This window comes from Cydia strobilella, chromosome Z (genome assembly GCF_947568885.1).
Source record: "Cydia strobilella chromosome Z, ilCydStro3.1, whole genome shotgun sequence".
In the NCBI taxonomy this organism is placed as follows: Eukaryota; Metazoa; Arthropoda; class Insecta; order Lepidoptera; family Tortricidae; genus Cydia; species Cydia strobilella.
The window spans coordinates 7,713,593-7,740,672 of NC_086068.1; the positions used below are offsets into that span (position 1 = coordinate 7,713,593).

General features: G+C 38.9%; 2 protein-coding genes across 2 annotated transcripts in view; one reads left to right on the top strand and one right to left on the bottom strand.

Moving 5' to 3' along the window:
- Positions 1-8,973, top strand: part of LOC134754137 (titin) — a 147,416-nt gene extending 138,443 nt beyond the window's left edge. The window contains exons 52-54 of the mRNA XM_063690216.1: positions 3,676-3,867; positions 7,885-8,190; positions 8,459-8,973. Of these exons, the coding sequence (XP_063546286.1) occupies positions 3,676-3,867; positions 7,885-8,190; positions 8,459-8,658 (698 nt within the window). The 3' untranslated portion in view covers positions 8,659-8,973. The remainder of the gene's footprint in view (positions 1-3,675; positions 3,868-7,884; positions 8,191-8,458) is intronic.
- A 976-nt stretch (positions 8,974-9,949) lies between these two features.
- Positions 9,950-27,080, bottom strand: part of LOC134753935 (uncharacterized) — a 35,413-nt gene continuing 18,282 nt past the window's right edge. The window contains exons 3-5 of the mRNA XM_063689914.1: positions 20,455-20,592; positions 11,152-11,313; positions 9,950-10,246 (exon numbers count right to left, since the gene is read on the bottom strand). Of these exons, the coding sequence (XP_063545984.1) occupies positions 10,227-10,246; positions 11,152-11,313; positions 20,455-20,592 (320 nt within the window). The 3' untranslated portion in view covers positions 9,950-10,226. The remainder of the gene's footprint in view (positions 10,247-11,151; positions 11,314-20,454; positions 20,593-27,080) is intronic.

The following is a 27,080-nucleotide window of genomic DNA, read 5'->3' on the forward strand; positions in this document are numbered from 1 at the left end:
TGCTTGCCCTGTGGTTTCGAGAATTCCTTTGGGCGCAAAGTTGTGTGTTACTGGTTGAGTACGAACCGGGGAAGTGGGTGCTTCTGAGCAAGTCCAGAGTTTCCTCTTCTGTGTTCGTAAATGTGCCATCTGGTCTTTTAAGAAGACCGAGATAGTTGGTTGGTGTCTTGGAGAGTATTTTGTGAATTCTCGCTCCTTTATGAGTTTGGGCAATCTCTTCACAGAACTTCCTCCATGACCTTCTTTTTGCTTTCCTGATTTGTTTATTATATTCAGTCAGCGCTCTACCATACCTTTCCCACTCATTCGGTGTGGTCGAGTGATTGAATATGCGACGTGTGGACCTACGGAGATTTTCTAGCCTTTTGTTCCACCACGTCGTTGTGTTAGTAGTTTTTGACTCTTTCAGTGGGCAGCTTTGTTCGTAGGCCCTACGTATGCCTTCAGATATTAAATTAACTACCAAGTTGAGAGAATCTGGGGTTTTGACATATTTTGGGACATCCTTTAGACGGTATTCGAGGTCGGCCTTGTAGGCTTCCCAAGACGTTTCTTTTGGATTTCTACGCGTAAGTGGTTCCCTATCTAGAGAGCCTTTTACCCTGAACAAAATATGTCTATGGTCCGACATAGAATTTTCGCTGCTGACACGCCAGTCGGCTAGGCAGCTCGCCGCCTTTTCAGTAGCGAAGGTTATATCTAATACTTCTTGCCTAGCTCTAGTTACGAAGGTGGGCGTATTGCCCTTATTCAACAAGTGCAGGCAATTAGTAAAGATAAATTGGGATAGTAACTCACCCCTTTTGTTGATTCCAGTGCTCCCCCAGATGGTGTGGTGGGCGTTGGCGTCACATCCCACAATAAGTTCCGCCTTTTGTGCCTGAGCGTACTCTAGCACTTTAGTCAGTTCTTCTGTGGGATCTTGCTTCTCTCCGGGCAGGTAGGCGGAGCAGACTATTACCTTGCGTGCTCCTCTCCCTTTGAGATCGACGTAGGCAGCTACTTGGTCTTCACTGCATAGTTCTGTAACAGGCAAGAAGTTAATATTTTTGTTAAATACGATGCAGGCTCTCGGTTTGGCACCTTTTTCGTAGATCAGTACCTTTCCTGCCCTGTTCAGTCCTGGTGCCATGGACTTGGTGTTGATCCATGGTTCTTGAATGAGAGCGATGTCCAGGCCATTTTCGCCAAAAAGCTTTTCAACGACCGCTGTGGCCGCTATGGCGTGGTGGAGATTGGCCTGAAGGAACATCACCCCCCTACCCCCGAATGCGTCGTGTTTATTTGCCACCGTGGTGGGCACTGGTGCGCCCTTGGTAGCCTCCTCTGTCCCTTTTACCCCTTGGGCGGTTGTTGCCCCTATGGCCTCCCCGGTTGGCGAGAAACCGCTGCGCGCCCGATGATCCTGGTTTGGGATTGGGTGTCGAAGGAGCCGCCCGTTTTGGACCTGAAGGCACCTTTCGGGCAGGCTTTTGGGATAAGGTGTTGAGTGGGTTAGGGTTTGCATCCTGCGGTGGTGGGTCTAGGGAAGGTTGAGTTTCGGTCTGTTGGGTTTTTGGTTGGCCCTTTAGCCGAAACTGGACCTCCCGGAAACCTAAGTTTGCCTTTAGGCCCTTTTTTTGTAGATTCTCCACCGACATGTCGTCCAGAGATAGGGTTACCATAGCACCACTCTTCTCGACTTTGGTGTGGAGAATCTTCCAGTGCTCTGTGTACAGCCCCTGGTTCTGTGCATAGAGCAGAGATAGCGACTGCTTTACCTTGGAGTCGTCTATCTCTGGGATGAACACCATCCCTATATTAGGCTTGGGAAGCTCATTTTCAGGGATAATCCCGAGATTGGCTTCCGGCCATGGTTTTAGGGATGGTGTTATTAGTTCAAGCCAGGCTTTTGACCTTTGGTCACTACAGGTGATGAGTAACCAGCCTGGCTTGTATGAGTAACCCTTGAACTTTGGTCCCTCGTCCATCTCCAGGGTCGCAATCTTTTGCAAGATGGTACTGCAGAGGGACTCCAGTTGCGCGACACTCATCGGCTTGGAGTCCTTGATTCCGACTCGGACTTGGCTGAGGACCTCGTTGTAGGGTTGTGATGGTTGGGGTTGGGTTGGGGGAGTCACAGTCACCCTTGGGTTCTTGCACATGTTACCCTGTGGTGATTTTTCCTCCGAGCGCGGCCGTTTGGCCGATTTTGGCTCGGGCCTGGAATGTGTGGACCCGAACTTGTACCCCATTTTTTTAAGCTCCGCGAAACCCTTTGCGGACAGTTGTAGCGCCTCCTCATGCGCAACTCCTAGTCCTCTAAGAGCTTTATAGCGGCCCTTCGCTGAGCCCGTCAATTTCTTGACGGACTTGCGTGTCTCAGGGTTGGGAGCCTCCGTTAGGTTGCTTGGGCGATGGGTATCGCTCCTTTCAACCGTGTCGGCGCTCTCCACTCCCTCCATGGCTTGCTCCGATGTTTGGGCAGAGTTTTCCGCGCCTACCATCAGGGGCATTAGTTCCTGGCATAGGTCTTCCAGGGTACCTTCAGATTTTTTATTGCTATTCTCCATACAAATCCCACGAGAAGCTAGGGAAAAAGTGTCGGTTGCCAGCAGAGCCCCGCTTGCTGGAACAAGGCAAAATACACCTCGAGGTTGCCCGGTATCGAGGGTCATCGTTAGCGGCTGAGCTCCCCCTCAGCCACGCATCTCTCGGCACGATTGTTCGACCTTAGATTGGGGTTTTTTAAAGAGGTTGTCTCCTCTTGGAGTGGAGTAGGAGTAATGGTGTGAAAGGAAGCCTAGGGTTTGCATTCCGGGTCCCAAATGTGCGGAGGAATTCCGCACATTCAGGCTCCGGACTGCAAACCCCAGGAGAAGGGAAGATAAGACGGGAATAACAGACAGGAAATGACGTTTTGGAGCATGGGATTACAGACGGGAATTCTAGGGTTAGGAAAGGAACACCTGGCGGGTGGGGATGCCACATCACTTGGCGTGGCCCACACCAGGCGGGGCCCTCATACTTGGCTACTAGTGGTCCGGGGTATGTTGGTAAATGTAGCGACGCCCGTTACGACCACTAGCATTGCCCGGGGGAGACGGCCCACCCACAAATGTAACCCTGGGTGAGCTCGTCCCTGATCCGCGGCGGCAGATACAGGGACGACGGGGACGTGTATGATGGACTTGAGGTGTAGGCCAATAGCCCAGCGTCGCATACCTGAGCGTACCTACCCCTCCACCCCCCCAAGGGGGAGGGGTTAGCCAAATGTAAACCAGGTGTAAGGAGGGGCAGAGAGGTCAAAAAATCTTTAAATTTGTGTGATGTAATTAATGGATGACCCCAAGTGAGATGTCTATTTGGGTAAACTACCCTACTGCAACTCACCAATGGTGGGTCCCTTCAACGAGTGGGCAGCACCCGCATTAGATACTTTCCTAAAAATAAATGACACTAACTGGTTAAATTGCAGTGCCAAACATTTGGTAGTTTACCGTACTCATAGTCCATCTGTGTATCCATAATATTTTGAACTTATAAAACTCACAGCAATACTTGTCATATAGGTAATGCACAGTCACTGGCTTGATATAGCCAACAGAGAAAATATCCAATAATATGCTTATACTAATAGGATTCATTCACCCAAACATTAAAATAAATAGAGTTTGATGATAATTTTCATTTCAGATTACATAATAGAATACAAGACTGTGAAAGGTAGCTCATGGAGAAAGGTTATAACCGTTGGTGGCTCGGTGTACGAGCACTGCATAGAGAACATCAAGGACAAGGAGATTGTGTTCAGGATATCGGCTGAGAATGCAATCGGAGTGGGTCCGCCTACTGAGTCACAGATGGTGCACTTGGAGAAGCATGCAAGTAAGTATCATTATCAATCTAGTTTATAAATACATATGTATCCATTATCCATACTATGATTTGAGCAGTCTATGTACTCCACAATTAAGGATTTGCCACACTGGATGCGTTCTGCGGGCAGCGGTCAGGTCAAACTTCAACTTCAAAGGTTGCTGTCAATGTTGTTCATACATAATGCAGGTTTGACCTGACCGCTGACCGCAGAACGCATCCAGTGTGGCAAATCCTTTAAGCACTACATAGTTGACTTAGGAGCTGGAATTAATTAAAATAATGCTTGTTATCCTAGTCTTTCAGTCCTAATATGTTTGACAGACTTGGCAGTAGTATTTTTATTTAATAAAAATATTTTTTAAATGATCCATCCACACCGCAGTAGCTTTAGATTCTTGATAGTTTACTTATCCAATTCCAAAGTACACTGAGATCAAAATGATATCTAAATTATGTCATTTAGTTATCGTGCGTCTCGCTCGCGCTAATTCATGTACGGACAAGTATAAGCGATATGCATGATAACTAAATGACATCATTTATCAGTTTGGTCTGAGTGTACGTTGGAATTGGAATTGGTTTATGAAAAAATACCTATTTGATATAAATCTGATAAAAAGAAACAGTTAGCAGCTTCATATTATCAAATAGTAATTTTCAAATCAAAATGTTTTTCTATGAACAAACTTTCATTAATTCAATGTTACCGGCTTAATAGGATGACTCACGTTAGACCGGGCCGTGTCCGGGCCGGAGCTTCCGGCGCTTACTTTTCTATGACATGACAGGTGATCACGTGGTGCTTTCCATAGAAAACGAAGCGCCGGAAGCTCCGGCCCGGACGCGTATTTACAAAAGCTAAACTCTTTCAGTCACGACTCAGATTATAATAGGGGAGCTTTTGTTTATGCATATTAGTTAACAATATCTATACCGTTTCGGTAAAAAGTAGTCACTCAAATGGATTAGCATTTTGCTTATATATTTTCAAATATTATTCACGACAAAACCTAGTCGAGTTTAGTAACGTCAGTATCGTTTGAATATGATATCTAAATTTTAATAATACTTATTTACTCAAATGGATTAGCTTTTGTCGCGATAATATTCAAACATTTTACTCTCACAAAACCTAATAAGAAGTACGAGTACCCTTTAGTACCGTTTGGTAACTAAAAATTGGTAACAGGCTTCGAAACGGGAAAAATAAATCCCGGGTTGTAACTGGTTACAAAATGGGGCTTTTGAATTACCGATTCCTAGCCACGGTTGACAAATGTTTTGTAACTGTCTACAAAATGGGAATCCAAAATTACACTAAATCAGTAGGTAGGTTAGGTTCGTTAGGTAGCTTCAAATGCCCGATGGGCAAACAGCCCAGAAATAGATAGCTGGAGTTCGTCGGACTGTTTCTTTAAAAAAACGGAGCCCCGCTTCGCGGAGCTCCTTTTTCTAGGCGGTTTGCCCTTCGGACATTTGAAGCTACCTAACGAACCTAAGCTACCTACCTATTGATTTAATGTAATTTTGGATTCCCATTTTGTAGCCAGTTACAAAACTTATTTACCAAACGGTACCACTCTGGCCCAATTCGTAACTGGCTACATACAAGGAATTTTAGATTCCTGTGTTGTAGCTACTTACCAAATTTAGTTACCAAACGGTAACACGCTGGCCCAATACGTATCCGGGTTTAAACTGGGAATCTTGATTCCCATTCTGTAGCTGGTTACGAAATTTTGGTTACCAAACGGTACTAAAGGGAGTACTCGTACCTATCAACTGAAATAATTCTAAAAGTAAAAAAAATCTTAGGCATTGTTAAGTAATTTGCATGAACGGTAATTTACTTAATACAATCGGAGTGGTTACTAAAATATTATTCAAATTTTAGATCGCAACAGACTAGCATTTGTAGTAACAATATCCGTATGAATTTAGTTAATAAAGTCTATACGATTTCAGTAAATTTCTATACTATAATAGATTAGGGTTTTCTTAAGTTTTGTCCAAAGCTAATCTAGTCCAGTTCGCATCTGAACCATATCAGTATAGCCTTTGTAAATACGCGGCCCGGACACGGCCCGGTCTAACGTGAGTCATCCTTTATGGATAATAACAAAACAACCTCCGGCTGGGTCGGTTATGTCACCAAATCATAGTTTATAGCACGAATTCAGTATTATTAACTATAGGAATATCAATTTAATCATATTTATCTTACCTCTTAAGTTCTCAGACCATTCGCAATCTGCCGATCGCTCGCACAATACGCAAATTATCTAATGCAGCACTCAAACATCACACAACTTTTTCGTATTAGTACAATTTAATCCCCATATTTTTACTTATTAATTTAAAGCCGATATTTATTCCACTTTATTTGTCATTTTATAGAATGTAACAATAATCACGTCAAATTAAAAATGACTTTTCTCCTTTTCCCGCAATTACAAACGTGACAGTTATTGCGTTTGGTTCCAAGCTACCAACAAAAAGTTATGCAACCTCTTTTCTGAATTATCATCGATTATCGCTGCCATTGTATAGCTGGTCAAACTCATCCTTTCCTTTTGGGTGCTAGTTAGTACTAGTGTAAGATAAAGATAGTATGATTCTCTCTGTCTATGTTTGAAAAACTATCTTTGACAAACTATCTAAAATAATTCGTATCTAACTAATTATAGTTCATGTTTGACTTTAAGTTAAGTTACTATAAGTAGTCTGTCTAATATTAATCAAATAATCAAACAACCAAGTCACTAATAAATACCAACAATGTGGGCTACCGTTTTGTGCTCACCAGTTGGCGCCACTGTAGATGTAGGTCCAGAAAAACAGATCTCGTGAGATGACGTTTATCGCTATGTTGGCACTTTGACGTGTGTCCTATTGTGCGTGTGTCACTACATAGCATTACATCCGTCAGAAAAAAAAGTTTTACTTGAAAAATATAGGCGCGAAGGGTACTGAATCGTCCCATAAATAATTTTTAAGAAAAAAAAACGACTTCAATGGGGGAAGCCGTTGAAAGGTTACTTATTGTTGATGGTGCACTCCAGACAATGAAATGAAAAAGACAGCATCTTTTGCCTAACTAAAAGGAGGTAAAACCACCCACTTTTCTAGTAGCATTTCGTTTTTGAAGGGTCACAGTTCTAACCTAACTTAACCCAGTTTTCTGATAGCAGTTCGGTTCTGTAAGGATCGCAGTTAAAAAAAAAGTTCAGGTCCAAGTTTCAGTCTGGGTCCATAACGAAGAGAATAAATCGCTAAACGTGAACTATATGTCGTTGAAGAGTTCCACTCTGATCATCATCAGCAGTTCCACTTCATTAAATGTCACTTTTTATATGTAAATGCTGGATTTGTTTATGAAAATACAAAAATCACTATATGTATGCCTTTCACATTTGAGGAGTTCCCTCGGTTCCTTATGGATCCCATCATCGGAACTCGAGCTTGACAAAAATGTGTCTTGAAAACATAACTTGCTTAACAAACATAAAAAAGAAGACAAATCGCCAAACGTGAACTATGCGTCATTAAAGAGTTCCAATCTGATATTTCTGATCATTACCAGTAGCTCCACTTCATCAAATGTCACTTTTTTAAATGGAAATGCTGGATCTGTTAATGAAAATACTAAAATCACTATATGTATGCCTTTAACATTTGAGGAGTTCCCTCGATTCCTCATGGATCCTATCATCAGAACTGCGTTTTGTCAAAAACGGGACCAATCTATATGTATATACTTACAATCAAAAAAAGAATTTTCAAAATCGGTTAAGAAATGACGGAGTTATGGAGTAACAAACATTAAAAAAAACATACAACCGAATTGAGAACCTCCTCCTTTTGAAATCTTGAAGTCGGTTAAAAAATGAAACTTCGCGCCTTTTTCTACTGACAAAGTTGTTTTGGAAGTCGTGTGCAAAATGCAGGAAGTTAGGAAGTTGTGCTCTTTTAATAGTAATGTATTACCATACCTACTCTTAACATAAAATGTTACCTACACAGCTGTGCCATCGCCGCCGACAGCGCCGCTAGAGATCAGAACGGTCGGCAGCAACATCGTGATGACGTCATGGGGCACGCCCGAATGGGACGGAGGTGCACCCCTGCAGGGTTACAACATCGCCATCCGTGACGTTACCAAGACTATGTGGATGGAGGTCGGCAAAGTCGACGCGAATACGCTTAAGTTCAACATCAGGGACTTGAGCGAGGACCATACGTATATGATCAGGATATACGCGAGAAACGAGATAGGGCTCAGTGAGCCACTCGAATCTGACGAGCCATTCAAGGTCCTACCTGGAGAAGGTTAGTTCAGCTACCTATTACTTTATTATTCACAAACTTTGCCACGATATACCTATATACCTACGTATAATCAAAGCTACATCTGAGTTATGCTAAGTGAATCGCTGAGCGTGGCGAAGCTACCTGTTAGAAACTTAGAACTATCTTACCACCGAGAAACCTACGGTGCATCACTCTAACGAGTCTAACGGATTGTCTTCTCAATTAACCTTTGGCTCGTGTAACTAAACCTCGCAATCTCATTATTCGATCGATATTGTATTTACAGGAGAATCACACGGAGACGAGGAGCTAGGCGAGCACACAGAAGCAACCGAGCCCACGTCATTCAGCACCCAGACCACGACCTCATGGATGCGCGAACACAACATGGACGCCGACATCCGCTCCTACGCACGCGGCTCTCTGCTCCGCCGCGACGAGTACTTCTTCAGAATATGGCACTACGCCAAACAGCTCTTCAAGTGACACCAACACGGCACCAAACCAGCACCTGTGATATTTAAAACGACATAGTTCGCGGATAGTAGAAGCGTCCATCATTTTATAATTTTATAACAGTTTTTGTAGCAATACATAATTTATTTTAGATACGTAAGGTTAAATTATTTATTTATTTTAATTTATTGCTTGACACGGTTCGAGTCGCATCCGATGCCGTTGGGAGACGTGTTAAATATAGGTGCAAAATATTTATTCGATAAATCGAATGAGGCTCGAATTTACGTCAGGTTTTATTTGAAATTGAAAATTATTTATTTATTATATAAGTGCAATTATGAACATGCGTTTAATTTTTATTTATTATATTATTAAACGGTTTTATTTAACTTGACCCCGTATATACCTAAACATATAATATATATTATAGTACTTATTTATAGTGCTTCAAATCTGGCAATCGATTTTTCAGCCACTTCTACTTAACCAATTTTGATGACATTTGGTATGCGTATCAAGTCCCCGCGAGAATGAGTTTTTATGATATTTTCAACCTTTGGTCTTAAAATCGTGACTAATTTAACTATATTTTTCAACACACTTGCTCAAAACGACGTTTTTATCTCACCGATTTTTGGCTCATAATCCTAGATATTAAACACGCGTGCTTTTTCAGTATATTATAACACTCGTGCTTATTCATTATATTATCCGACTGAGTTAAGAAGGTAACTAATTGCTAATAATATGCATGGAAACGGTCTTTGATTGGTCGGACTGGCGGGCACCGGCGCCCCCTGACCGCCTACCGCGGCCCGGCCGGCCCGCCCGCGGCCGGAGCGAGGGGCGGCGGCAGTATGACAGTTGCAAGACTGCGTACTATCTGTTTTAACAATTAAAATTTGATTAATATTAAAGTTCTTTTTTCCTCGCAAGTGTGTTGAAAAAGTCGTATGAAACGCGTGTGCATTGGTCATTATACACATCGGCTTTCTTATTACGCGCTCGCTGACAGCTCGCGGGCACAATATCGCCTCGTGTATAATGACCAACTTAGCATACTTGTACAATATACTATTATTGTGCATGAAACAAATCCTTAGTTTTCTAATTTTGGTACACTTTCTGATTAAAATAAAACCGTTTAACTTAAAACCTTTTTACCTTAATTTTTTAATTTACTTCTCGTCTACTATAGAATAAATTGTTCCAATTTGTTACACGACTGCCCAAAAAAGAGAGTGTAATGTTTTTTACCTATTTGGTATTGATTACGTTTGTGGAAGGTTTCTAAGGATGATTACAAAGAATACACAAATTAAGTACTTATTTATTTATTTATTTTAATATCAAAGACTTATCAGTGATAATAAAATGAATAGGTACTAGAATATCCATATTACACTTCAAATATTATTAAGATACAGATTGTACTGTTATATGGCAGCTAATTCGTTTAATACCAATGAAAATCGTAAGAAATAGCTGATCAACTGTATCAATCTATTTTGGCACTATTACATAAATTAGAACCAACGAACGAACATCTTTATTAATGAAAACATTAGTCTAATAGATTACGCCTCTGCTGACGCTTACTGGCGATTTCGGCGACCTGTGGGGAAAAAGAAGACGATATAGTAATTGGAGAAACAAGGTCACTAACGTAAAAGATTTTAGAAGAGTTGCCAATCACCTATATTCTATATCGAAATGTAGGTAAGATTATTATCTTACCTTATAATAAGTAAGTACTTATATGCAATTTTACTGAGGGCTCCCTGAGGTGCCCCTTGGCCATCCCTAAGGAAGAACAGTACGGTTCGAATCAGGTGATTTCGGGCTAGCGAGAGAAATGGCGCTGCATATATATTTGGAATCATCTTGGAAACATTTGAGCTGTGCCGCCGTGGCCCGGCTAGCCGAGGGGCTCAGGCACCTGCTGCGATAGCAGAGGACGCTGGTTCGATTCCAACCCCGGGCACTGGACGCCTTGGTAATTTTTTCTGAGTAAGTATATATCATTTATTTCGGTTTATAGTTTACTATATTATGCCCGCTACTTCGTCTGCGTGGAGTAAGTAATTTGGGTATCTTATTTTGTATTCAATCTGCTTTTTATCGATTCGCCATACAAATTTCCACCCTCCATCCCCTTTTCCCCCTTCTGAAGAAGGAAGACTTCTGGATAAAAACTACATTATGTCCTTCCCCGGGATTCAAACTATCTCTATACCAATTGAAATAACACAAATTCAAATATAAACAAAAAAAAATCTAATAGTCTCAACGGTTTGTTAGAATTGGCAAACCTTTATGAATACATTACCATTAGTCTACCATGTTTGGAGATTTTGCCCAAATTATTCGTACTGTTGCTATTGTGTGACACTTACCCTTATCTTTAGAGTATGCAGCTCTTAGTTACGCGGATCTGTTGCTATTATGTGACACTTACCCTTATCTTTAGAGTATGCAGCTCTTAGTTACGCGAATCTGTTGCTATTATGTGACACTTACCCTTATCTTTAGAGGTCTTGACCTGTTTATTCTTATTGCACTTCTTAGTCACACGCCTGTTCTTCTCGCAGGTCGGATCACTGTTGGCCTTTAGCATGTCGGTCCGGGACATCTCGCCGTTGGGGCTGCACTCGCTCCAGGATGACTTGTCATAGCGGCAAGCTACGAGAATACAAATATAAAGGGTTTTAGTAGGTAAGTTGGATTAATCCAATTCCAATATTTCCAATCGGCGTTCCTATACTATAAGGAATGTAGTTTATGTAGTGTCAGATAGCGCACGGTTAGAAGAATATAAATGGAATTTTCAGATGCCGTTATTTCATATAAAAACTAGTGTCGCCAGGTTTATGGAAGTGGGATGGAAAAACGGATTAGTTTTTAAACCGACATCCCGCGCATTTCAAACTGAAGTCATATTTTATAATACGAAAAGCCATCCGTTAATTTAATCAATTCTTCTGGACAAATAACTAACGAACCTCTGTAGCAAAAGTTAAAAGAAGAAATCCAATTCAAATTAACTCAGTAAGTTTCAGTCCCTTTAATCAAAGTTATACGTGTCGGCACGTTTCAATTCAATGCTTTTATCTTCATTCTACATTGCACCCAGGAGCTATTGTTTTCAATAACAAAGGTTTTATTCAAGAATTCCAACATTTTCATTTGTTTCGAACAGAAAATGATTTCAAATGGCACTGCTTGTTAATTCTGATTAAGACTAGTTATAGTGAAATAAGATTTTGGCAAAAATTTCATTTTTGGTAGAGGCTTTTATCGCTGACTGTACTTTTTTTTCCACAGGCAACTAATACTCATCGAGACAATTCTAAAAACTCCAAACACAATTAGGTTACGTTGTTTTATCACAGAGTTCCTATGGCCACCTCCTGTCTCCATCATCAGATCAGCTCGATGGTACCATAATACTGCATTGTCACCCAACTTACTTATATTATGTATGCAAATTTTCAGCTTTATTGGAAACCGGGAAGTAAGTTAAATTTTATCCTGCAAGATTTGACCCGTACAAACTGTCGAATATGCTATCTGTGGTTTTGAGTATCTGTGGCAAGACTAGACAACTCTCTCTCTCTATGATTCCAGCTAAGTCATAGCTAAGTTGTTGTACTTAATTATATCTTTAATAATTATTACAAACGTAACGTGTTTACTATGCGTCGTGCTTTTTGAAGTAAATAAAGATGCTTTTCCCCACCGTTTTGTATGGTTTATGGTGGGCTACAAATCCTGTCTCTCACGGGCGCACGCAGTAGGCCACTTCTATAGGATCCTACCTTCTATGTGCCAAAGCAACAATAAAATAAACATGTGTCCATGGAGACTATATAAAGAAGCCAAATCTCTATGTATGAAAAGTCCCCATCAAAAGACAATAATTAGGCGGCGCCACCATACACCGAAATACTACCAAAAACAACCTACGTAATTTGGTCGGGTTATTTATTGCCTTATATGGTTCATGTTATACTCATGTCCCAGAGCCTAACTAGCGCCACCGAAGAGATTAGGAACTATTATTTAAAGCTGAAAGCGTTCACTTTTGGAACAATTCTGCCATAAGAGATTGGCATCCTTTCTATACCATCCATACATGTGTCATCTTGATGAGTACGATGTGGATGACACATGACATGTTTGTCAAACACAATGATATAATTTTATTTTTGTTTTAATATAATTTTTAGTGTGGTGTATGCATGTTACCGTCTCAAAACAAATATTTGAATGGATTGGATACCTTACATACATTCGATACAGGTTTGAGTTCAATTCAATCTCAAGTAGGAACAAAGGTCACGTGGTACATTTTTTCAAATTAATTTCTTAGTACTTTATCGGATAAAAATCAAAAAACTAAGAGCTTATTGCAAATCTGTAGCATGAGACGAATCCAATGACATATAATTTATAAAAATCGAACCATATCAGAAGATCTGATAGCCATAACAACCGCGTAATATATATATAAAGTGATGTTAACTAGCTAATTCTTTTAGTTCTATATTATTACGAATAATGTGATTTATGTGATGTTATGTTTATTTCAAATTGATTTTGTGTATTTCTTAACGGCATATGTAAATATGTTCCATTTTTATAACGTGTAAATCAGCTTTATGAATAAATGACATGACTTATGACTTATCCCACCAAAAACATTTCATGTAAAGTGTTGCCAAGACTAGGCGCATAAAGCTTTTACACTCAAAAGCTATCAGATCCCGTAGTAGGTACCAAGACTTTTACTCTGTAAGTCCTAACTTTATTAGCTCTAACTGTATAAAGCCAACATCTTGGTCAAACGTACAGTACGGCTTGGCCGTTTCGTTATGCATACATTGTTACATTTGTTACGGATCTTACGGTCGCGTTACTCTGGTGTTTCGAGAACTCTACACGCATGCGAGTTTCTAAATCGTTGGGAACTGTTTGATGGTACTGTGACATCCGAAAACAAAAAGTCGTATGTGCCTGAAAACTTCCTATTATGAAATGACTACATATATTCACCTTTCGCTGAATACTGCACAAATAAATTGTGCAGCACAATACGGAAAATTTAATTTAATTAACAATATTTTGTTACGTGAGAATACCACTCACATGAACGTCGTCAGTCGAGTATCTAATGTAGTTTATAAAACAACTGATCATAGCCTGCTCACAAAATACACATAATGTTCCAAAATGGCTGTCACATATGGACAGACAGACGGAAGACCGGACGGACAGACGGACTAAACAAAACTGTAAGGATTCCGTTTTTGCCATTTTGGCTACTGAAGGCCGTATGCCCGGAGCGTATGATAGGTACACGCTACCCGCAACGTCTCCAAGTATCTTCATGGCGAACCGTTTGGCCGAAGGTCGAGCTCCGCGAAGATATTAAGGTCAGAAGTGACCACAGAGAGACGCGCTTCTGTAGTGTTCAAAAACAAAACTTTAGTACCTACAAGTGTATGCATGCATGGTTCTTGCGACTTTCACAAACACCTACTTGCGAAGTGCTCGCCATAAGCCTTCGCATTCAGACAATTTAACTGCTAATCAAGTTCAGTAAAATAATTTTTGTATCAATACAGTTTTGTTTTTTTTTCTAATAGGCTACACTTATTTAGGCTTTGTTTGCGAGGTTGTACAGCTCACAAAACCTCCCTTGTGCTTAAAGTTCATCATCTTCCTCGCGTTATCCCGGCATTTTTAGCCACGCCACGGCTCTGGGAGGAGCCTGGGGTCCGCTTGGCAACTAATATCAAGGTACAATTTTTTACGATGCGACTGCCATTATTAGGATTAGTCCCGTTTCCTCGCGATGTTTTCCTTTACGAAAAAGCGACTGTTAAAACCTATCTTAATAAGGTACAATAAGTAGGTATTAGTCCATACCAAAGATAGATATAACTCCGTAATAGATGAATACAGTCTAAGGAAAAAACGTGCCTCGAAAATCAAGAAAATTTTATTCTCGTTCAGAGGGCGCTACTAGCTTTGGTCTACTGTCGTATAGATGGCGTTGACGGTTTCGTTTGTTATTTAACAATTTTAACGCATATCAGTGAAAGAACATGGGTCAAAATCATAAAAATAATTAATGCAAATAAAAAAAATCATTTATCCATATTTAAATACATATTATCGGATACAGATGGCAGTGAATTTACTGGGCTTACAAAATTTACTATGACAGTACCGCTCTAGTATAAGTTACTCTATGGTCCATACAAATACCAAAGCAAACACCTAATACTTACCTAATCTAGATAGATTAAGTCTCTCAATTCTATAATATAATAATTAAACTAATTAAGGTGACATCTACCGAAACTCTTGTGTACTTGCAGAATTACTCTATGAGCTTAGTTTAGCTATGTCATTATATGTAATAGTTCATAACCAATCCGTAGTGTCATAGTGTGGCACTGCACTTAGCTATATAAGCTTCTACATGTATGTAGATACGATCACTTTTTTCAACCAGCCTTCTGTTAACATTAAGACGGGCCGGGGTTTGAACCCGCGACCTCCGGATTGAAAGTCGCACGCTCTTACCGCTAGGCCACCAGCGCTTGTGTTTGATTGGTTTGAAGTAAGGTTTTGAAAAGTTTACGACAAGAAACAGTGCCAATATAGAGGGCGCTGGCTGGTGTACGTGAACCTGGTTCAAATCGGTACTTCGAAAACTTTTTGTTTTTTTTACTGTTGTTTTTGTATTAGCATTCCGATCACTGCTACCACACACAATTTCACGATTCTAGGACTTCAGGAACCAATGTTTTCAGGATTAGAGGTATTTTTAGGTACCCCCATTTTAAGGGGTTGCAGGGCGAAAGTTACAGATTTCTGGTCACCATATGTGTCTGCATACAGACCCATCCCTACATGCCAAATTTCAGCCTTCTAAGACTTCAGGAACATATATACAGACTGTATTTTCTATGACGCGAATTTCATGTGTTTCGGACAGTGAAAATTAAGGTACTATAAAGTTTTAAGTATAATAGGTAGCTTAATAAAACTTGGTGTTTTTGATAAGTCTACTGAGTACATGGTATACAAAAAATTACAGCTCTCTAGCATTGTCTAAGACGAAGCTTCGAGAGTTCGAAAATACGGCGAAACGTGCCGAGAAAAGATATGCACTGCCTTTTGCCCTTTGTCTCGTCTTGGCGGGGGCACGGCCGTGCCCCCAGATGGAGGAGGAGGAAGGAAGGATGGAGGATGGATGGATATGAATTCGGATCTACATTACATATATTGTAGATTGTAGCTTGCGCCACGGTATAATCTGTGCCACGGTCAATAAGTAAGTAAATATCACCGCGTACCAAAGGCCTGACACTCTTTGATAGAGAAAGATAGTCTTATTGCGATTCCTATAAGAGGAAAGATAAAATAGTGCCATGCTTTGACCTTATCACCGACCGGGTGGCAATGGCATCATAGGTAGGAGGCGATGTCGAAATACCGAAATTTATAAGAGTGAAAGCGAAAAAATCCTATGCTGCTCCAATTTTATATGAAAATTTTTTCTCATACCCCCGGTAGCTCGGTGGCGCGTCTATAACTACTTGAATATACTATGTCTATGCCGCGTACGTACTGCACAATTCTCGAGAACACATAATAGTACATTACAAAACAAGTGCGAAAAATAGGAGTCGAAACGAGTGGCGATAAATTAAATTGCGAATTACCTATTCGCACATGTATCCTACAACGTTTTACAGTACTTATGTTATGGCCCTTTAAAATTATCGACATAGTCACGTAATGTGCTAATTATCGCACTAGTGCGGTAAAGTAGCACCATATGTAATATGTACTGTAAACAATGTTATTAAAGGTATTTAAGAATAAAACGCAACTGTCTGCACAAAACGTGGAAAATCCATTTACAGTTCGAGCGGCTTCTTGTTTCCAGAGCATTGTTCGAGTTTTCCATTGTTTTCTAGAAATTAAAATTTGCTGGAATGGAACGCAAAGCTCTTTTATGAGATCAAACTGCGCGATACAAGAATTTCTCAAGAAATACGGAGTTGATATAATGATTTAGAGTCAAACTATATTACAGATTCCTATGGCCTCTAGTCTAGTCTCGTCTCGTACGGCTAATTTTATCTATTGCCCGTTTATCGTAATTTTTTTGACCTTAAAGAGCCAATAGGGATGATGACACATGTAGAATTTTATAACAAAATCTAGTAAAATAGATAAAAATGCGCAATTTATCACAATAATGTGGATATTAAAATAATATATGGAAATGATAAAAAAATACAGGATCTGAAAGTTTCAAAATTTAAAGTTTTTTTTTTAACTTACAAAAAGGAATAAAGTAAAGATACCATTCGATTCCTTGCATTTTATCCAAAACAGATTGTATGGCTACTATATGCATAAATGCAATATTTCACCGACAAAATCGCAGTTTTAATTATTTTCCATACATTCAAGATGGGCTCTGTGACCTTGACGTCACGTCCACTTAGCGTTTTGTTAGGAGCGTTTCGCGAGTGAAGTAAGACTGTCGGACTTTGACTATCATTTCTGACTTTTGTATTGCTTTAATGCCCATGGTCCTATATAGACATTTGATCCCAAAAACAAACCTGATCGATTGTCCATCCATCCATCTATCGGCACCGGCACGATAAAAAAGTTGTGGATCGTTTTCCCGGCAGTTAGTCGATCCTTGCTGACTGCACTGTGAAATAGTCGTTTTAATCGACACTGGAATAGCTTTGGAAAGCTGACGAACGGCTTTACTTTTGCGCTGAAAACTGAAATCGTCTAATTGAAATGCCCTTTTTAGAGTTCCGTAGTCAACTAGGAACCCTTATACTTTCGCCATGTCCGTCTGTCTGTCCGAGGCTTTGCTTCGTGCTTGATTAGTGCGTTAGTGCTCTAGAAAGCTTTAATTTAGCATGGATATTATAAATCAATAAATCCGACAGTCGTACAATAAAATCTAGAAATTTTTTTTTAGGGTGCCTTCCCTTCCCCCGTAAAGTGGGGGTGTAATTTTTTTTCGCTTCAACCCTACAGTGTGGGGTATCGTTGGATAGGTCTTTCAAAACGAATAGGGAACTTCAACAACTTTTTTTGATAAAGTGAATATTTTCCGAAATTATCGCTCCGAAAGAAAAAAAGCGTGCATCCCCCTCTTAACTTATGAATCATGGGTCCAAAAAATATGAAAAATAGAGCTTAAGAAAGCCATTAAATGAAAACTCTAGCGAACATGATCAGTTTAGCCGTTTTTGAGTTATCGCAAAAAGTCGCCCATTCATAGTAAAAAGACAGTCACAGTTATTACGACATAAAAATGGTTATACCACGTCGTTGGCAAACAAGCATACGGCCCGCCTGATGGTAAGCAGTCAGCGTAGCCTATGGGACGCCTGCAACACTAGAGATATTACATGCGTCTTGCCGAAACAAGTGACCTAACGCTAAAAGTTTAAAGTTAAAACGCGGTTTTTAAAGTTATTTGGCATTATTCGTCTAACTAAATAAAGTAAAATGTAAGATAAAAATTGATTATTTTACTCATTAAATTGTTATTTAATATTTAATTTCTCTATAACAGTTTTATTGGCTGAATGAGTAGTGCCGTTGATTATTGGTAGTTTTAGAACGAAAAAGAAAAAAAAAGTAAGAGGCAATCCCGCGGATCAATACAATAAGTACGTTATGATACATGTACCATTTTTCAAGCCCCCGTATCGTATTCGTATTCGCATATCGTAAATTTGAGGGGTGTCCATACACGTACCATAATTTTACCATACTATTTTTTTTCTCGACCTTCCATTGAGTACCGTAAAATGGGTGAGTAGGTTTCGCGGGGAGAGTTGGGTTATGAATGGGGAGAGAAGGTTTGAAAGGGGGGTGAAGTGGGTCTTTAGGGCTACTGCTACAAAAATAATGTATTCCAATTTAAAATGGAGCTATAGTAATACTCATAATAAAAAAAAAACGATCCAACAATCTTCCAAAATTACCTTTGTATGAAAGCCCATCTCACCCCAATTACGAGGGACTACGGGGTGAGGTGGTTTTCCTGTTTATCGTCAAAGTTATGAAATGGAACTACCCAAAATTAAATAAAAACTTAAATACAAACGTTCGGAACACTTATTATATACACCATTCAGTTTGCATATGTAAAAATAAAATGTTATCGAGGTTTGAATGTCAGTTTTGCTCCTACTCACCCCGTTTTACGGTACCTTATTTTTTTGCAAATTTGTACCATAAATTTGATGTTGGCATCTACCTAACATCACTGCCATCAGCGGCAGCTTTAATAAATAAATCATTTTAAAATAACTGCAGATTCTTAAAATATGCGTCTTTTCATAAATATACCTATTGCAATTTAATGTTTTTCGCTGTGGATTATTTCGACCAGACATGCAAATTAAGTCTCCGATTGAAAGTAAGTTCTAAAGAAAAAATCATGGCTATACGTCTTTTTTTTTATTAAGTACTGATTATGGAAATTTCAATTTGCCTTGTCTTTTTGGTTTCCTCGTATTCGATATGAAAAGTACATTGTTTAACTCGGGTGACCAGCAACATTTCATCCCTTTGTTAACAATCTTCTATTCTATACAACTAGTTCCAGTTTACCCTATTGTGACGGAAGGGTAACTACGGAACCCTACACTGAGCATGACCCGACATGCTTTTGGCCGGTTTTTTTTTATAATAAGAGGTACACATTTCTTTATTATGTAGATATAGATTCAATTGTACTTTAGTGAAGTAGAAGCTTGCGATTAAATTTGAAGGAGTTAATTATATCATCGCAAGTGGATCGCAAACAAACCCTGTATGTATTGTAAGGTAAACACTGAAATCTCGAAAGATGATGTTACATCGACAACTCGATTTCTATACAATAAATTGTTCGTAGCTGTACTTTTTACACTTTTTTTCCAGTTTTTGTTTCATGAGTACCAGTTGCTGGAATGGAACACATTCAAAAATAGACTAGAATAGATTTTAGAACTTTGAAAAGTGCAAAAAATAAATTAAAATAAAAGTGCTTCGATATACTCGCATCAGCTCCAAGAGTTGCTAGTGTATCAAAATAAATAATAATAAAAATAATAACCACGATTAACGTTGATTCGACGATCATTGTCCCGTTAGTTTTTAAGTGAACGGTCTAATAGCGAAGAGTCTCGACCAACATCTCGCTAGGTGGTTGGATCACGGGTCAGATGCAGAAGGCGGTGATCTTGGAGACGGCGCGGATAGTCCAGCGGTTCCTCTCTCTGCGGCCCTGACCACCGGCAGCCCCGCTGGTGGCGGCACCTTAGGTTAGGTTTTTTATAATATGTTTATATGTATTTTGTATCATTTTTGTATAAATTTTTGTATTTTTGGTTTATATCCATATTACAAAAAACATAACTTAAGAAGAAAAAACCGGCCAAGTGCGAGTCGGACTCGCGCACGAAGGGTTCTGTACCATTACGGAAAAAAACAGCAAAAAAACCACGTTTGTTGTATAGGAGCCCCATTTAAATATTTATATTATTCTGTTTTTAGTATTCGTTGTTATAGCGGCAACAAAAATACATCATCTGTGAAAATTTCAACTGTCTAGCTATCACGGTTTATGAGATACAGCCTGTTGACAGACAGACAGACGGACAGCGGAGTCTTAGTAATAGGGTCCCGTTTTTACCCTTTGGGTACGGAACCCTAATAAATAAAGAAGAAAATAATAATTGTTATTATTATTAAAAAATAAATAATACAGACCTTTTTTGCACTTCTTCTGAATGGTCTTGGTGCGTTCGCAAGTACCAGGATCGCCCTTCTTGAGAGTGAGTGTGCGGGCCCGCACGTTGGTCTTCGAATCGCACTCGGACCAAGCGCTCTTCGTGTAACGGCAGTTTTCTGTGCCACATAATAAACATGCATTTAAGGTAATTGTTTGTTTAAGAAAATGGGTAATAAATAATATACGCATATTATTTATTAAAGTATTTTTATTAGTACATATAACTATCAAGTTAAAATGTTATTCGCTGATAAACGAAGCCAAACAGGCAGAAGAGATATCTTAGCGCTGCTTAGATATTGTATTTATGTACGCTTTTAAAATTATAATCTGCCGTACATGATCTCATTTTTAGGCTAGTCTGGGATCTTAACTGTCTCATTAGGTTTTCGTGATTGCCCGACCAGCGTCGGGTAAACACAAACACTAATAGATTTTGTTTACCTATGTTATAAAAGTTGATGAAATAAAGATAAATTAATACTGTTGATTGTAGAAGTTTAAAGTACGATAATTTAACTTTCAGAAGAAGCTATTACAGTTATCCTACAAACAATATCTTTTGATTTATTCCAAAACTCCCTTAGGTGTTCGTAATTACCCTGCCTTCCCCTAGTTCGTGGGTTCACATGGTTCACATTGTAGTATAGGTTCTTCTGGCAATCTACGTGTTCATTGAAACGTTTTCATTCACGAAACCGACTACGTTCCATTTCATTGCAACTGTGTTTTCATTTTCACTCTCAACGACGTAAACATTAAATATTGAATGGTATGCATCTGGGATGCATGTGAGCGGAAATATTCTTTCTCGCACGTTGTTTCGTTTACGGCCTGAGTATAAGTAATTAAATGTATTTGAGGATCTTTCGCAATAATTTTAAGGCACGCATATGCACGCATGGTCGATTTCGTGGCAATTTATCTTTATTCCCTGTTGCTTTATTTTTGACTGCCACGAACGTAAATAATTGAATACTTTATTACTTAAGACACATTCAGTGTTTCAGACAATTTCGCAAAGCAGAAATTCTTAAAGACTTGCTTGACTTTATTATGTCTTTGTAATATTTATTTTAAGGTTTAGTTTTACGAATTGTTAATCGACAGAGTGAACGATGGCACATACTTGCAAGGTCTTCTTCTCAGGTCTTCTTAGGATATTAAACAACAACGTGACGTCATATAATGCAACCTTTTTCATTTTGTAACTACATAATATTAACTACATTCGACGACCGGTCTGGCCTAGTGGGTAGTGACCCTGCCTGTGAAGCCGATGGTCCTGGGTTCGAATCCCGGTAAGGTCATTTATTTGTGTGATGAACACATGCAGATATTTGTTCCTGAGTCATGGATGTTTTCTATGTATTTAAGTATTTGTATAAGTATTATATATATCGTTGTCTGAGTACCCACAACACAAGCCTTCTTGAGCTTACTGTGGGACTTAGCCAATTTGTGTAAGAATGTCCCTATAATATTTATTATTTATTTATTATTATTATTATAATATAAAAAAAATACTAAATAGAAACCTTCAATAACGTGTTCCCTCGTAGGGATTTCACCTCAAACGTAAGTATTTTTAATGAAACCGCATGTTCAGCATCTAAAGTCAGTAACCCAATCCCCCTTTACGTCTCGCTGATGCATTTGCATTCGTTTTGGTCGAGACAAATCCGTTGCACATGTGTCCGGCGGTTCCACGAAACTTTCCTCTTTATTTTTATTATTCGGGGTTTCAGTGGTCGTTTCGTGTATCATTTAGTGCCGAAATATTGCGCAGCGTGGTTATTGGACTTTCTTTTCAGTTGTACATATATGTTACGGTGTTTGTTAGAGAAAACTGTAAGGAGTTTATAAGGTATAGCGAACTGCTAAATTCCATGGACTAATTATGAATTAATTTACGTATAAAATGGCCATGCAATTTTGCAGCCGGGTGTATCTAAAACATGATGTATCCATACAATTTATGTATCCATATTATTTATAAGAATACCACATATATTTAGATCAGTACGGTTTCACTCACTAATATTTTTAGTCGCTTTTGGCGACATGTTTCGGATTCGTCAGGAATCCTTCCTTAGGCACAATTAAATAATAATAGTAATGAATAATAAATAATAGTGTTTTTCATTGTAAAGAAAATGGCGGACTGCAGTCCTGCATTAACATTCACGGTCCAATTCGCTACATGACAGTCCAGCTACGCAGCGCAGGACGTCATACCACAGACAATCCTGCGCGGCGGACTGCAAGCAGTGGGCGGGGCTTGTAGGACTTGTAGGACCCAAGAGGCATCCTACCTGGGTTTTGTAGGACGCCATGTAGTCCACGACCACATTCACAATCCTACATAATGAGGCGGACGGCGAGGCGGACTACCATGTAGGAGTGTGAATGGGGGGCTTAAGCCAGAAGGGTCGCTGAAGATAGGAAGGCGTGGCGTGTCTGCGAAGGCCCTCTGCACCTCTGGGGTGCCTTAGGACACCAACACAATACTAGCCTAAGAAAAAAGGCACAATTCTCTCTGTATGACAAGTGACTCTTGCCAGACTATCACGGATGTATTCCTAACTGACAGATGTGTCTGAGATCGTTATTTTCGCTCGTTCGATAAAAATTCAGTGTGCGATCGCAACAAAACCTTACCTATATATAAAAAAAATACAAAAGTATTTAATTTCTATCCGTTAAAATTATTTCAGTCCCTATACTAGTTAAAAATATAATTAAGATCCATTTTATTTGAGATTGGAAATATTTTGTAGCCAACTAATAATCTTACAACGGGCTTAAAGAAATCAGCATCGACAACTTCTTAATGATTAATGTCATGAATCATGATAAAGTGTTATATTTAACGTCAAACTTCTATGAAATTATAACGTATAAATAACACGTTTACTGCGTATGCAATCATAATCGTTGCAAACTTATCTTTGTCTAACTCTACCTAAATTATTTAATGTTTTTAGTTTTACTATGAGATAAGTTTGGGCTGAAAACCTTTTCCTCGATAAGGACCCCGTTTCCTGTCAAATTTAGTGCAGTACCTTCAGATACAGTCACGTAGTTCTCTCGCGGGGCCTGGCATTATCCATTAGCCTTCCTCTGTCATATTACGGGCAGGTATCTACCTATCTGTGCCATTTAAAACGACGTTCATTCGGTTAAGTCGGCAATCGAATTCGACTACTGAAGCTTTATATGTATGCTTATCTAAAAATACGATGTAGTGATCAAATTGGTGTGTTTTAAAATCCTTATATTTGGAGCACTTTACTTTTAGTCTTCTCGTACTCACCTATATGTACATATCATATTATCGGAAGATCAGCGCTGGAAGTCGTCAGCAACATGCTGAGAAATGTTTTTTTTTTGAACGCCATATGACTTTGACCCATGTTCTATCACTGATATGTGTTAAAATTGTTAAGTATCAAACGGTGTCGCCAACGCCATCTACCCGAGTATAAGCCAAAGGTGTGGCGCCCTCTATTCGAGCATTACTTTTTCTTGATTTCCGAGGCACGTTTATACCTTAGACTATTAATCTTATACGGGATATAAATCTTATAATCTTAAGGGTTTTTTTATATAGATTATTTGTAGTTCTTAGGTATTTTTTAAGTATTGTGTAAGATTTAATTTGAAGTGTAAATAAATAAATTCGACGATTAAAAAAAAAGTGTAATAGTTAATCTTACTATTTAATTCGTTATGATCGCAATTTTATTTTAATCCTTATTGGATCTGATACCTACTTTATTTAGTAATACATTGTTGGGAGAAAATATTCAATGCTGCAATTATATTTCGATTTAACAGTACAAAAAAAAATCTTATACGGAGTTATATATATCTTCGCTACGAACAATCAGCTTAGATATAAACGTCTGGCAATGAGCGTCGAGTCTCGAGTCGAGTGTCGTTGCGCTAGATGGGAAGGGGGTGGAAAACTTAGGGTTCAAAGTCCGGTTACTAAGGAGTGGGTGTGAAGGAAAACAAAGATGTTTACGAGCAGTGTTGGCCGAAGCGTTAATGCAATTGACCCGTAAACTGTAACCGTCTGTTACGGTTTTCGGTTCAATTTGTACTGGTTAATGGTTAATTGCAATTAACGTTCGGCCGACACAGTTTACGAGTATTAAGAACGATTGGCGCTAGATAACGTCCAATTGAATGTAAGATTTTTATACATGAATGAATAAATAAGTACCTAACCTAAATAGATAAGGCGTTCTTTTTTTTCTTTTTTTTTTGATTAAAATACTTTAAATATTCATACAACTTTTGCCAGCATGCCACGATTGTAAACCTCTATGGTTTATGTAATAGTTGGCGAAGGTCTTGGTTCCTCAAAGCGTACTCTAGATAGGTATATATACTCGTACGCAACTATGCCAATAATAATTTAAACTAACCCGCGGCTACTAATATTGATGTGTGTGGAGTGGTTCTGGAATAGCATTACCATAACCAAACTTAAGAATATCATTATTAGTAATGTGATACAAGTGATACTGTCTGACCTGCATAAGAAGCACACATTTTGGTTTAAAAGACAAGAACACCTCTTGTGACACTCGGTCGCGCATCTAATTTCGTCGAGTCTTTTGATTATTTCGGCGCGTACGTCACGCTTCAAAGCAAATTTAATTGCAACGGCATAACAATATCTATTTTCGTACGAACGTTGCTCTTTTGATATTCTGATTAAGTTCCATGAGCCTCTGGCGGAACAAAGTCATATCTGAATTCAGAATCACTCGTAGTCGATTGTTTTAAGGATGCATCATACCATGTGCGATACGTATATAGGTTGACGCTTGGCCCTTAGAGCGTTTTCACATTGTCCGATCCGATATCGGATATCGGAAGGAAGTAAAATGTAAAATTCGGTAACTCGGGATTACCGGCTAAACTTCAAAATGGCGAAGTCGTTTCGAGAATATTTGTTTGTGTTCTTGCTCATTAATGTTGTTTAAAGGGTAATATGGATAGCTTATTATGCAGTGAACTAACGTGGAAGTATGCAGGGAATGTAGAATTACCTAGTTTTAAATTGAAACTTGCAGGTGTAACCTTTCTTTAGTCAACACCCGACAGTGCATCGTGGCTATCACTGTACTGAAATCAATCAACTACCTACCGACGTATTTGATGGCAGCCATTTAAATAAAAGAAAGTATGTAACCCTAGGAAGTTGTGTTGTAAAGTTGGATCGTCACGTCGGTTGCGGTCTGACTGAGGGGTCTTTAAATTTTTTGACCTGCGGACCACAGCCAGCGTTTGCCTAAAATGGCATTTAGCTCTCCTTCTTCCTTTCCGTTGGACAAAAGTAGTTTAGAGACCCCTTGGGGCCTAGCTAAAATGATAATCGTAAGTACATCGACAAGCGCTAAACAAAAATAAAAAAAAACCGGACAAGTGAGAGTCGGACTGGACTGGCGGACCAAGGGTTCCGTACTTTTTAGTATTTGTTAAACTGAAATACATCTGTGAAAATTTCAACTGTCTAGCTATCACGGTTCACGAGATACAGCCTGGTGACAGACAGACGGACAGACGGACAGCGGAGTCTTAGGTAGTAATAGGGTCCCGTTCAAGTCCCGTTTTTACCCTTTGGGTACGGAACCCTAACAATTTTGGGATGACAGATGCTACGAAGTCACGTCACTATTTCCATACATTATGTAAGTTTCGATTGGAATTCTCTATCAACGAATGTCATCTTGGCTAGGCCATTTGATCTAACTGTAGAAGGGTTTACTAGGGTTAGGATATTTTATACCTCGCGTATGGAGAAATACACAGAATTTAGTAAGTATGTAAGTTTATACAAAACACATACGTGAGGTTCAATTAAGTCTCTCATGTGGACGTAATAACAATTAATTGCTATAAATCTTAACTTTCTAGGAGTAGGTACTAGACTCAATACCAATATGCACAAAAGCTTATCAATTTTGTTTTCAATAAGTACATATCTGTATGATATGACCCATGAACATGTCGATTCACAAGAGTTGGCACGAGTGGAATGAATGAGTGAATGAAAATACATATGTGTATATCACATTAACCATAAAATGGTACTCAGGTGTCACTCATACCATAGAGTAACTTATACTAGAGCGGTACTGTCATAGTAAATTTTGTAACCCCAGTAAATTCACTGCCATCTGTCGACACACTTTAAAACTAAAAATGAAGATTTATAAAAATACGATAGAATGTAAATAAAACTATGAAAACGGATTATATCGCGTATATTGAATTTATAATACATCCCGACGTTTCGAACTCTTTACAGCGTTCGTGGTCAACGGGTGACTGAGGAAAAATTACAAAATGCAAAAATACCCACATACTAAAATAATGAACAATCATAGACTACAAACTTTAAGGCTGGTTGTACATGCAAAATCGGTTCATAAGGCTAGTTATACACTATAATTATTTTTCAAGTAAAGATATATATATATATACGCGATTAAAAAAAAAAATAAAAAAAAAAATAAAAAAAAAAATAAAAAAAAATAAAAAAAAAAAACTATGCCGGCTCCAACCCTACACCACGGATCCGAGA